The sequence below is a fragment of the Musca vetustissima genome, unplaced genomic scaffold, assembly GCF_032173495.1.
Source record: "Musca vetustissima isolate MV318-11 ecotype Yass unplaced genomic scaffold, APGP_CSIRO_Mvet_v1 utg8434, whole genome shotgun sequence".
In the NCBI taxonomy this organism is placed as follows: Eukaryota; Metazoa; Arthropoda; class Insecta; order Diptera; family Muscidae; genus Musca; species Musca vetustissima.
This window is the reverse complement of record NW_026877912.1, coordinates 101,512-115,976: the sequence shown is the minus strand read 5'-3', so window position 1 is coordinate 115,976 and position 14,465 is coordinate 101,512. Positions and strand designations below refer to the sequence as shown.

General features: G+C 35.6%; 1 protein-coding gene across 1 annotated transcript in view; it reads left to right on the top strand.

The window, feature by feature from the left end:
• Positions 1-5,619: 5,619 nt before the first annotated feature.
• The window catches only part of LOC133322598 (rhythmically expressed gene 5 protein), a 34,699-nt gene continuing 25,853 nt past the window's right edge, over positions 5,620-14,465 (top strand). The window contains exon 1 of the mRNA XM_061531576.1: positions 5,620-5,751. Within this exon, the coding sequence (XP_061387560.1) occupies positions 5,620-5,751 (132 nt within the window). The remainder of the gene's footprint in view (positions 5,752-14,465) is intronic.

Here is a 14,465-nt window from a genome sequence, read left to right as displayed (position 1 = left end):
CTGAGGACTGCAACAGGGTGTCTTCTCATGACTTCAATAGACCACTTACATAAGGAGACGAAGATCCTTCCTGTGCGTCAACACAACAAAATGGTATCCTTGCAATTCCTGCTTAGGTGTTATAGAAGTAATCATCTAAATCATTACCTAATGGATAGACACCCACCACCTAGGCATGACAGGAAATATCTTCATGATCTGGAGAGAGGAAGGTACAAAAGGGAGCCGCCTCAATTCTTATGGGGCATGAATTGACGGTGCTGTCAATAATATCTGCCCGACATGTGGTAATAGTCCACATGACGCGCTAAACCTTTTCAACTGCCCTGCCAAACCTGGCAAAAATGCAAATTCCACTTCCTTTTTCTTCCCCCTTCCGCTCAATCGACGCTTTTACACACCATGGGTTAAACGAAATGATCATCATCATCCATTCTAAATCGCAACAAATTCGATATTATCTAAACTCTGAGCTAATCTACATTTCATGATCACACAAAAAATTAAACGCGAACAAATAAAATCATCAGCAACAACAACCACGACAATAGCAACCCAGAAAAAATGTTCAAACCGAAAAAAAGTAGAAAACTTGACTTTGAACTGCCCATAAAATGTGTATTTTTACCCATTTTACCATGTGTTGCATTGTTGTTGTTGCTATTCGTTGTTTTAAATTTGAATGCAATTTCTAAATACGAGTAGGACAAGTTTTGAGAAAGACGACGACAACGGCTAAGCAAATACTATAAAATAGGCTTGTACTCTCCTCTCTCTCTCTTTTTACGCATTTTTCCACACTCCGAAATGAAAGGCAAAAGTGGCTAGGAGAGAGTCATAGAATTGTTGACAAACGATAGTTTTATTTATGTTATATTTTGTAATTTCTCTTCTCTTTCTAAAGAGAACTAAATTGATTTTGTTAAAATAGGTGAGGGCAAGTTGTGAGTCATTAAGCTTCGCCACAAATGTGGGTTGCCATATATCATTAAATTGTGGCAACTATAGGAGATTTTTGAACATTGAAACTATTTTCATTAATGGTGGTTGTTCTTGAACTCTACTCTACTTCAACATTATTATCTAATAAAGCATTCCTTTGAATATCTTCCGTATCTAGTGAGAGACGCACCCAATGACGTGAAAGACGATCCGGGGTCTGGTGATCAGTAGATGGAGATGTTGGAGAATAAATCCAATATGGCAGGAGGGTTTAGACCAACCCATGAGAAATTGGCGGAGACATGGCGGAGTTACAGGCAAGAAATAAGGAGCTAGAAGTTGTTCTAAAAATATCGGAAGACGCCAATGGTTGCCTTAAAGAAAAGGTGTTGCAGGCAAATGTTGAAGAGGCTAAAAGCAAATGCGTCGAAGTAGAAAATCAAGTTAACGAACTTAACAGTGAACAAAGTGCGGAGAAAGCCCAGGCCAAGAATCCGACACATAGCCTAAATATTTCAGTAACATCAGGTGTAGTTGATATGAGTCATGCCCATCGTCATCATGAGCAAACCTTTCATACAGATGCATCTGTAGTCGAGTGTATAGCTATAAGCAGGCAGCCAAAAGACAGAAATGAATCTGAGGTTTAAGAACCACCGAGGAAAACAATATCTTCCGGGGACTAGAACTGAAATTCCGAGCGTGAACACGAAAGTAAAATCAACATTACCAGAATGCCGGAGGAGCAAAGAGACTGATAATGATAAGAATAAGCTATGTAGGGCACAAAGGCGGAAACTAGCCAGGATGAAGAGAAGATGCAAGACCGAACAGAAAAGGTCGTCTAAAACGATATGTTTGAACTTTTCTCCACTTTCTTGGAAGCTGCGAAGAGGATTAGGTCTCAAACCCGCAAAGAAGAAGAGCAAAACCTTCCCCGCTGATATATCAGAGCCGTTACAAAATCAAAGAAAACTGCCAAGCTAATTAATCGTTTGTGGGCAAAGCTGGCTCTCATATTCAAAAGATGAGCATTGCATCCCAATTTTCCGCAATGACAGGAAATCTCAAAAAGAATAAGCGAACTGTACGAAAGAGGGAAAATGACAGCAATAATTAGAAAGAAGTTGTAATTTTATGTGAAGGTTGGCAGGAGGTACTACAGATACGAGCTATGCTACGCAGTGATCGACGAAAATATCAAGAGACACATAAGGAAGTCATGGGTCACCAGCTTCATGTAGCGCACCCCATCGATCCGGAATGCTACGATTGCCAGGGGGACTATTCAAAGATCTTAGAACAGGCATGCTTACCCATATACGCTACCGTAACTAAGGGTCGATGGGTAAACACTTGTTCTCTTTTTTCTCTTTACGTCAGTTGTTTTTAATGGTATATTCTCAGTTACGCTCGCACACTCTTGCTCTCAATTTAGTTTTGTCCAACATTGTCTTGGATACACTAAGGAAGCTGGTGGCTAGTATTATCTCCATAAGCGATAGAAACAAACTTAATCTGGTAAGGAGAAGGGATATTTCTAAACTCTAAAGGTAATTGAATTCGTCAGGGATTGGGACAGCGATTTCACCACGGAATGCATGTTCGAAGTCTTTGGCCTGCCGGTGAAAAATAGAAAGTCTTCCAAAGGGGGAAGCAAAAAGAAGGGACTCTCCTTGATGCAAAGACTAGAGTTGGGCAATCTAGTTCATGGAGTTTTCCGTTTTTGAAATGGAAGTAGTTTCTGAATATAGTTCAGTTGCTTCACAAAATTCCGATTAGTAGATAGTCTCTCTCTTTCGTCGTTTATTTTGTTATCCCTAGTAGTCTCTACTGGAACTGGACAAGGTACTTGAACCGTAGCAACTCTCTTCTGGGCGGTCTGGCTTTTTATACAGACAGGTCCACAATGGAAGAAGACAAAGGGGCTGTGGCGTCTACTGTGAAAGGCTAGGCATTGAGCTTACATACAACTTGGATAGCAACTGTAGCGTTTTCCAAGCGGAAATCTTCGCGATTTGGAAGGCGGCAGAATTGATAAAAAGTCTGGATGCAGAAATCGTTGAACCGTTGCCTATCTTTGTGGATAGTCAGGCGGCTCTTAAATCCATCAAGTCCTGTAAGATAAAGTCTGAGGTCGTGTTCGAGTGTAGAGCAGTTTTAGAAACACTTACTAAATGTGCTTGGTACTAAGACACTGTGACATCATGGGTAATGAAATAGAAGACGAACTAGCTCGACGAGGTTCTCAATCTAAAGATCTAGGAATCGCTGACTCAATCAAACCACCCATCTGTCAACTTTTTCGGAATTTTGAGGCGTTCTTTTAGAAACGAACCAATGAACTTTGGCACAACGAACCTAAGTGCAATGTAAGCCAAAACAACCGACTCTATTGAACCTGAGCAAAGCTGAATTTAGAGAAATGACAGGAGTTATTATCGGATATTGCAATATCAGGGCCTTTACCATTAAATGGGATGATGTTACTGATTACAGCAGACTGTGTGATGAAGGTTTTATATGTCTTTTCAGTCGATTCATCCGCCGGCGATATTCACCGTTGACGCAGATCGGCCCATATATCTTTCGGAGAATTTTTCTCTTAAACATTCCAAGAGCTGACTCATCTGCTTGCACCAATATCCATGTTTCTGATAGTACCAGAAACTTGTAGAGTGTGAGTTTGGTCTGAATCTGTTGGCAAACACTAATCTCCTCCGAATTTAAAAACCGATGTCATTAGTTTTGTGTATGGCAGTACCAAGGTATATAAAATCGTTGACTACCTCGAAGCTATAGTTCTCAAGTTCCACAGTTGGACCGAATCTACTGGACGTCTTGCGCTTTAATACCATCAGCTGGCCATTTACTGGCAGTACCACTTTGAAACTTGAATAATTAAAGGTCCTCGTTCGTAAAGAGGTATTTTACGACTTTAACTGCTGACCTTGTGCCAGTTCAAGTTATCCTGCATTGCCATATTAATTTTGCAGGATTTGCCGAAACCAGACATGGCTTTAAACAACTTTGAACGGATAGGGCTGTAGAATAGTTCAGCTGGTAATCCATCGGCACCTGCTGATTTATTATTCTTCAGCCGATTTATTGCTTTTCTAACCTCATCGTGGCTAGGTGGTATACAATCTATACCTCCATCTCTTTTTGGCTCCGGTGTATCTTCTTCACCGCCACCCATTGATACAAGAAGCTTTTCAAAATGCTCCATTCAGATCCTTAACACGCTATCTGTATCTGCCACCAGGTTTCAATCTTCATCTCTATAGGAAGATGTACCTGCACCAAATCCTTCGGTTTGTTTTACTCCTTAATAAAATTTCCGTACTTCGTTCTGACTCCTGTACATCTCGATTTGTTATCGCTTACGGGCTTATCAGTCCATAATAAATCATTTAAATCTCAAAATGGGAGTCCATTTTATTGGTATTTGGCAACCCTATGTACAAACTCATCAGTGAAAATTGAGACATCTTCAACGACTCTCCCCGCCAGTATGAGCTCCAAAAACAAAACATAAAAAATGAGCGACTTAAAACAACCAGCCCGCCCAATGTGTGTGTGTGTGGTTGCAACAACAAATTCACACCAATGATTGAGAGAGCAAATGAGGTAAATATATGACAACAACGACGAAAAGAGAGAGACTATAAATAAAAGTTTCAAAGCTCGAGAAGATTCACAACAGACAGAGTCTTCTTCACGCAACGACGACGTAGTTCGAGTTTAAACAAGAAGAAAATAATACAACAAAAAAACAACAACACAATTTATATCAAACGAGTGATAAAAAATAAATTTGAAAAAATTATCAGTTTAAAAAACCAAGCGAATAAAATTGTAAAAAATATTATAAAACAAATAAATAACTTGAGAGTGTACTAAATTAAATAAATTATCAAAAATTGTATTAATTTGTTTAACTATTGTTAGATACCAACAAATAAAATTCAGAATTAATCAAATAAACGGAACTGTTGCTTGACAGTTACGAAAAAACCCCGACGTTTTAAATTGCTGTCAAATAAATATCTTCAGAAAAACCGAAACCAATAACAACAACAGCACTTGAGTAAAACATTTTTTGTTCTTTTGTTTTTATTTACATATTACCTACCTACCTGACTTGCAAACATAATCATCACCTGTCAATTTGAATCTGTCAGTTTGCTGTCGTCGATAACAGCAGCAATCACAAATTGAGATACTCAATCTTCAAGCGATTTCGTCAATCACAAATTTTAATCTTCCGACGATATTTTTTGTTCGGTTTCTTCAGCAGTGCGGTGTTGAGATAAAAAAATATTGAAAAAAGAAAGTTTTTCGGTTTGCTATTTTAACAAAATAAAATAAAAAAATAAACCAAAACACAAAAACATCTTTTGTTTTATTATACAACCCCGTCATTATTATTATTATTGTTAATATTTTATTTTTTGGCATTTGTGTGTGGGTGTTTATTTCCTAAATACCAACTTTGGCCCCATATTTGTAAAAATACAAAAAAATTGACGTCAAAAAGTAATCCCACAACAACTTACGATAAACAAAGTTCAAACAATAAATACAACAACCACAACATTGTAAACCAACTAAAACAACAACAAAACCAACAAAAAGAAGAAAAATAGTTCATTCATCACCGTCATCATTCACAACATGGCTCAAACATTTAACGCAGCGAAAGTTTCATTGGCTCTGTGCCTATTCCTCGCAGTAGCCGGCAACAGTTTCATGTCGGCCCAGGCCTCATCGATACCAATTTGGGAATTTTTAACACGCAATGAGAAGGTGAGTTTTTTTAAAGAAAATGTCGATCTGTGCAAAATATTCGATTATCATTGGTATTAAATTAAAAGACATTTTCGCAAATAAATAAAAGTTGCTTAAAAATATGAATAAAAAAGTGTCAGTTGGTGTTGCCGACCTTTGGCATTTATCCTAACTTTTGTAACTATTTTGGTTTGCGGATGTCTAGTGTAGATGTGGGGGAGGTACCAGAGATGATGGTCCTAAATAGCTTATAGTTGCATTAAATCAATCTAAATTGCCACACAGGATTCAACATTCCAGAAGGAGCGGAACGATGGGTTTCGTATTCGGACTCGATCTAGGTTTAGTAAAAAAATTTACGATGCGCAAAATTTAAGTCAAATCGAACACTTCATTTATTTGATGTTAAAAAAATATATTTCCTTTAAAATTTTGACCATTTTGTGTAGAGGGTACCATTATTCTCATGAATCGTGTGGGTCCCTTTTTGGACTCTGAACGTGTTGCGCATTAGCATTATTTATGTTAATAGTCGGTTAGTCTCAGACAGTTTGTCGTGTGATTTTTTTTAACATCCTGCAAGAAAAGGTCATGCGAGAGGCAAAGGCAACACATATTACTCGCCTACGCCGATATCATCGATATAATGGGTCGAACATTGCGAGCGGTATCAGTCACCTTTGAACAAATTGAGAAGGAGTCTGCCAAAATGGGTCTGGCAGTAAATGACGAGAAGATCAAGCTGATGGTATCAACGCGCAAGACTTCTAGTAGACTCGGACCAACTGTGGAACTTGAAAACCTCAGCTTCTAGGTCGTCAAAGATTTTATATAGTTTGGTACCGCCTAAACTAATGGCATCAGTTTTGAAATTCAGAGATGGAGTCTAAGTAAGCAGCTTAGAAACAAGGTCACTTCCCGCCAGACAATACTCACACTCTACAAGACGCTGATACTATTCGTGCTGTTGTATGGATCTGAAGCATGGGTACTTGCGCAAGCAGATGAGGCAGCTCTTGGAGTGTTTCAGTGAAAAAATTCTCCAAAAGATCTATGGGCCGATCTGCGTTGACGGTAAATATCGCCAACGAATGAACCATGAGTTGTACCATCTATTCTAGGACGTTGGCATTGCCAGACACGTCGAAGTCATGTTGTGAGAATATATGAAGATGACCCAGCTTAAAAATTGGTTCAGATTTAGATATAGCTACCATATATACTTTCGTCCGATTAAAGGTAAATGATGTACCAAAGTCCCTATATATCTCAAGTTCTGAGAAAATATATTTTCTATATATATTTTCGTCCGATTTTAAGTAAATGGTGCACTATAGACCATGCACCATAGCTAGGTCGATTGGCACAACCTACTGAAATTAATAAAAATTAACCTCTGGCATGTTTCCTTGAAATCGGTTCAGATTTAGATAAAGTATTGCTTCCATATATAACTTCGACCTATTTATGTTGATTGTGCACCAAATAATCAATGGATTGATTTTACATTTTAAACAGTGAAGCACACCAAATATCGGGTGTAAAGTATGCTTTAAATCTGTTTATAAAATTTAGAATGGGTGGCAGAATGGCATGTGTTGGGATTGATGTTAGTCGGTTTAGGATACATATGTAGAATATACCCAAAGTGGTGAAGGGTATCATATAGTCGGTCCAGTCCCACTCACAAGCCAGTTAAGTAAGTCCAGTTTGTGATAGGAAAATATTTTTTTTTAGCAATTTTGCTAACCTTTAGTTTGAACTTAGCTGGTTCAGCCACTCAGAAATTGTTTGATCAGCTGCCTGATGAACCGAATGATACTTGGTAGGCGTGGTGGCATTTCGTCATCGGTCTCCTCCTAATCGTTTCTATAACATCAGTTTCTAGGGGTTTCGTTAGCGATATGTCTCGGTCCGGTATCAGAGTTTCACACGGCGTACCTATTTTTATACCCCACCTTACCTTATGAGGGTATAAACACATTGATGCGTCATTATCGGAATATTGATTTTAGACCCCATGTTTCTTTGGACCAAATGCGTTTCAGACAGCCCAATTTAAAAATCGGTGAACTCTTTCCGGTACCTCCCCCACAAAATTACAGTTTTTCTTTTTAACAGACAATTATTTTCAATTTTGGTTTCGTTGATTCCTTCAGGAATTTTTGATTTTAAAGATACACCTCGCACAGGTAGGCCGGTCGTCGAAAATGTCGATAAAATCGGAGAAATGATCGAAGTTGACCGGCATTTTAGGAGTCGTAACACCGCCCAGGAGCTACAAATGTACCATAAACTGACTAGAATTGGCTAACAGGATAGGTGTCGTGTTCCACCAGGACACACACATCTACAATGACTCGCCACAAACTTCGGGAGCTTGGTTGAGAAGTTTTAATGCATCTGCAAAACAGTCCGAACTATGATTATCATATTTTTCTTGCATTGTAAAATCTACGGACGATTGTGAAAATCAACTACTAGAGTTTTTTTGCAAATAGAGAGCAGGACTTCTACGGGAGAGGCATTATGAAGTTTCCTTTAAAATGGCAACAAATTATACAACAAAACGGTGCATATTTATTTGGCCCAAAATAATGACCTTTAGTTTATATAAAAATAATGGATTTCTTTTTCCCCAACCTAATAATTAATCTGATCACGAATATTATTTTTGTATACAATTTCTACAGCATTTTGCAGTATTGAATTGTTTTTTATTTTTTCAATTTAGTAAATAAACACAATTTGAAATTGATAATACTCAAATTCCAAATAAAATTCCGCATTTGTATTTTTTTTTTTTTTTTTTTTTTTGCAAAACCTAATATTATTATATCCAACACACATGCGGCTCTGCTGGAATTTTTCAATACATTTTTCGTGTTGTTGCATGAGGTTTTGTTTTTTCAAACGAAAATTCATAGACAAGTTTGTTATTAATAAATAAACAACAACAATAATAATAACAACAACTACAAAACAAAACACGGTTATAAAAATTAACAGGATTTTTATTGGCCTTTATTAAATATTCAATAACAATGCCGGCAATAATATGCGTTAAATAAAAACAAAAAAATAATACGAATTGTTAGATAAATAATAAACAAACAAAAAATTCAATGAAAAACCTCGTCACAGAGGCTGGCGTTAAATTAAAATCTCAAAATTAGGGGGATCACCGATCGATATCGAAATTATCAGCATCGTTATCATCATTCGTGGCATAGCCACAAATTTGCTGGAACATTTCAATTATTGTTTTGTTAACAAATTTTTATTGTTTAATTTCAATATTTGTTTATTTTTTGTTGTTGGCACACAGTATCGATAAACCAATTTTTAATAAGCTGTGAAGTTTTCTTTGCTGGCTATAATTGAGAGGAGATTGTAAACGTATCCATCAATTTGGAATGGAAGCGATGCGCTTCTTACACTCAAGGAAATCGAAATGCTTGACCATGAATTTGTTAACTATACAATTTTATTATTTGGAAATGAAAATATGAACATATGTTCTTTTCACGCCATTGATAATTAATTATATAATTATATAATAAAAATGTTTTTTTTATATTAGAAACAAAATTATGCTATTAATAATGAAATTCGAATACATACAGTATGTCAAAAATGAGTTTACACATTGAATAAATGACATTTTTTAGTAATAAATGTAAATATTTCTTTATACAATTTTGTTTTATAAAATGTAAAAGAAATAGAAATTTCATTAAAAAATATAAGAAAAAAATATTCAATTTCAACACTGTCAATTAGCTCTTTTCACATGACGTAAATGTTAAGTTTATGGCATAATAATATTATTATTGAACACGCATTTTCATAGTTTTTATATTTTGTATGTCCGCCCTTTGATTATACCAAACATTGTAGAGGTTTTTTTTTAATAGAGTGGGCTAAGTCATAATTGTTCGGAATGTTGTGCCACTCATTCAATATTGAAGTTTTCAATGCTTCGATATTTTTATATCCTTAGCCTTACCCTTAGCAATAATGGTACATACACATTGATACGGTAAAAATGTGACACATCGAAATATTGGTTTTAGACCCCATGTTTCTTTGGGCCAAATCCGTTTCAGATAATTTGGAGTCGATTTACAAATGTCCGTCCGTCTGTCGGTCTAGCCGGCTTGTACGCACGAAGGCAGTATCTGATTTCATCCAAACTTTGCAGATCGTAATAATTCTTTCAAACTTAGTTCAAGTTCGAAGATGGGGAATATCGGTCCACTCCTTTTGTTACCTCCCCCGCAAAATGGTAAAAAAAATAATTTTGTATTATCATGCGAACGGACTATCCGATTTGAACCAAACTTTGCACAACCTATTATATTTACTAAGCCTAGATCAAGTCCAAAGATTGGACCCATTGGTCCGCTCCTTCTCGTACCTCCCCCATAAAAGGTCAACATTTTCAATATTTGTAAATCCAATATCAAGCGAATGGTATGGCCGATTGGAACCAAACTTTGTACATCCTATTATCTTTACCAATATTAGATCTAGTTTGAAGATGGGACCCATTGGTCCACTCCTCCTGGTTCCTTCCCACAAAGGGTCAAAATGTTCAAAATTTATAAGTCCAATGGTATGCCCGATTTGAACCAAACTTTGCACAACCTATTATCTTTACCAAGCATAGATCAAATACGAAGATGATAACCATTCGTTCACTCCTTCTCGTAGCTTCTTTGCCAAGGGTCAACATTTTCAATGGAATGTCCGATTTAAAGCAAAATTTGCAGAACATATTATCATTACCAACTATTGATTAAGTCCAAAGTTGGGACGCGTCTGGTCACTCCTCTGGTACTTCCCCCCAAAAAGGGTCTATATTATAAAAACTTATATATTTTATTTGAAGCTAATTTGATCAAAATTAAATCCGAAACCTCTGTGATAAGACCATATACCTTATATAAAACGAATAGTAAAACATGCGTGTAACTCCGAAGATCTCCGCCAACCATAGGCTGAGGGTATATATTTATCGGCTATACCGACTGACACTTTTTGACTGGTATGGTTACCTTTTAGCTATTTTTGAAAATAGACCTACACATTTTCTATAGGTCGGGACTGTGGGCTGGCGTATCCAAATCTGTGTTAGAGTTATAAAGAGGTCATATCCGCATTATATGTGACTTATGCATGTAATCATTAGCAAAGTTCATAGCACTGGTTAAATGATTAGGTGTCTTAATATTTTTATAAAAACGATGTCCGCACATTTTTTATAAAAGCTAAGTCTCCACGTCTTTTTATACCCTATACTACTATGTTGTAGACCCACCTTTAAGTATACCGATCGTCATATCTCGACTGAGTCGATCTAGACATGTGTGTCCGTCCGTCCGTCTGTCCATTATAGTTTGTAAGCACGATACAGGCCACAGTTATGGACCAATCTTCACGAAATTTTGCATGTAGGATGGGTTCTGGCCAATGAAGATCGGTTAATATTTAGGGGATCGGTTAATATTTAGGGGATGAAATGGACCCGAGAAGTTCATAGTATATCCAAGAGGAGTGGTTACCACACTGGAGGGCGGAAATATAGCGCTGATCGCTTTGGAATGTTCCATGTGGTTCCAGTTATGGTCAAGACAACGTCTAAAATTTTAGGTGATGATCAGATAATAATTTTTCAGATGAAAACTTAATTATTTGTACTTTTCGAGTCGAAAGCCGAACATTACAACATAACCCACGGCGAAGGGAATCTGGACAAGTAATTAGAGGGGCTGTACTGATAATTAGTAACATTTGTTGGTCTCTAGCCAGTCAAAAGTGTGCAAATATAATATAAGTATCATAAGGTCGGCCCCGTTCGACTATACTGCTCCGCTCACTGGTTTTAATATGCACATTCAGTTTGGTGTGAACTGTTCCTAATGGCGATTGGAACATTTCCACATTTTTTTTTCTATATTTGATTTCAACGTGCTGCTCTTGATCAGATTTTTTAATATAGTCTGTGCAATTGTTTTGTGACAAACTTTAACACCACACTCTCATTCCCTTGCAAGCGTCCTTTGGAAATTTAAGGGCTTTGCATAATTTTTCAAAAAATTATGCGCCCAATAGGCTTATTAATTTTTGGTTTAGGACCACCTCGATTTATTAGATTTTAAATTGTCTTTCCTATAACTGAAAACATTTCCGACAATTCGGTCACACTTTTCCCCAACATTTTGCTGACTTTTTTCAATACTCTATTTCAAGATATGTTGCGCACACTTACAAATTTTGTCATCAAATTATTCCCAATAAAAAAAGGTAAAACTGAGCCATATTTGTTTGTGTTGTACTATTCTTTGATTTCGTACTAAATTTTAATGTGATTCGCTCAAACTGTATTAAGTGCAGCACACAATTATGATAAATAAGAAATAAATATAAAAAATAATATAATTAGTGTTATTTCGAGCTTCTACATTTGAAAATGTTTAATAATTATCCATGTGTATACTCATTCTTGACACACTGTATTATAGACAGTTCTGGAGAAATAAATTCCCCAAAATAATTGAATTTTTTTAGAAGTGTTTTACAGATAGGAAATCTCTGTGTTACAATCTCTTTAAGAGGACTCCTTTCATTCTGTGTCATATTTTGTTCTATTCTTGAAACAATACAACAAACACGTACACACATAATTATTAATAATAATGCTAATTGACAAAGTGAAAGTAGACAGTCGGAAATATTTCAAAATTCAAAAAAAATCAAAGTTCTTTTCAAACCTCTTCCAAACCCTTTTCAATTGAGTTAAGCCAAAAATAATTTCGAATACCACAATTTGTTTAAAATTAAAACAAACAAATGCAAGCCTTGACATTCATCATTAAAACTGATTGTTGATACTCTTAATGGTACTAGTTTTTTTTTCTTCTTGAGATCTTCAAGCCATGTTAAATAAATAAACAAATATTTTTCTAACAAATTTTCAACTAAAAGAAAACAAAAAAATATTATTAAAAAAAGAAACATTAATTAAACGGTTTACTTTGGACACACAAAGTAATTTCTTACTTTTATTTTTTTTTTTGTTTAATTTGGGCTAGTATGTCGTAAATACATACATACAATTATACAATAATATTTCCTAAAAATAGTATACGAATTGTCATAAGAAAAGCATAAATATTTGAATTCAATGGAAACAACAGACCAAAAGATTATGATGGTAATTTCTTGGCCACAGCACATTAGAATATCAGATCATTGAATTGAAAACTGGTCATTGCTAATGCTGCCGCTGTCACTGCTGCTGCGATCATCGGTTCAATAGAACATTCAAAACGGTCTCAAAAAATGCAAATGACAAAACATGCCAAAAATAAGACCTTGAGGCCAATCTATAGGTTTTTTCTGTACACTGTTTTTCTAAAGAATCATAAAACAATATTTTTGTTTGTTTTGAATATCTAGTTTTTTTGTGAAGATGCTACTAGGATTGATACCCAAAAATACAAAAGAAATCAAAAAACCAAAAATAAAAAATTGAATGTGACGACCAATCTGATGACAAACACGTTTCTTTTTTTTTAATCATCAAATAAATGAAACGGTTAACTGCGTCTTTATGTGTTTAATACAAAATGACAAAGTAAATTATCATATTGGTATTTTTTACACTCGAAAAAAATGAACAGGTAAAAAATTAACAAATTATTTATGGTAAATAAATAAGTCAAAAGGTTCTCTGTATAAAATAATTTTGAAAATTATTGAGAAAATTTTTTTCTCTACACAAATGAACCTTTGAAAGTCTTCTATAAATAGAGAATTTTAGAGTTATATGGGAGCTGTTTTTCCCAATTTCAATTGAAACAAATGACCTACGCAAATTTCATCCAATTCGGGACCTGTACATTGTTTACAATTTAATATGGACAGGGAATGCATAAATCGACCGGGGGGTCTATGTCGATTATTTTTGCCTGTTACAAACATATGCACAAACACATAATACCCTGTACCACTGTGTGGTGAAGAGTATAAAAATAACATTTTTAGTCGATTTTGCATTTGTCGCTAAAAGTCAAAAATCGATTTTAAAAAGGTTATACAAAATCGAAAGATCGAAAAGTCGACTTGTTAGTCAATGACAAAAATCGACAATTCTAAAAATCGACATTTTGGTCAGAGGCAAAAACCGAGAAGTCTATAAGTCGACTTTTGCGCTCGACTAGGTATCCCTATTGTGGAGGCCTTCAGAATCACCAGCATGTTTTATTATTCGCTTTATATAAAGTATATATATGTTTTTATCAAAGAGGTTTCGGATTTAATGTTGATCAAATCGGTCATTCAATTAGCATAAAATTATATTTACAAGTTTATAAAATATTGGATATTCCATTTCCCTGATATTAGATTTATAAATATTGCAAATTTTGACCATTCGGGTGGAGGTACGAGAAGTAGTGGACCATTGGGTACCATCTTTGGTAAAGATAATAGCATGTACAAAGTTTTGTTCAAATTGGATAGTCCGTTCGCATGATATTATAAAATTAATTTGTGGCACAATTTTGACCATTTGTGGGTACCAGAAGGTGTGGACCGATAATCCCCATCCTCAAACTTGAAGTAAGTTTGAAAGAAATATTACGGTGTGCAAACTTTGGATGAAATAGCTTACTCCATTCGAGAGTTATAGTGCGCACTTGCCGGCCAGACGGACATTCATAAAT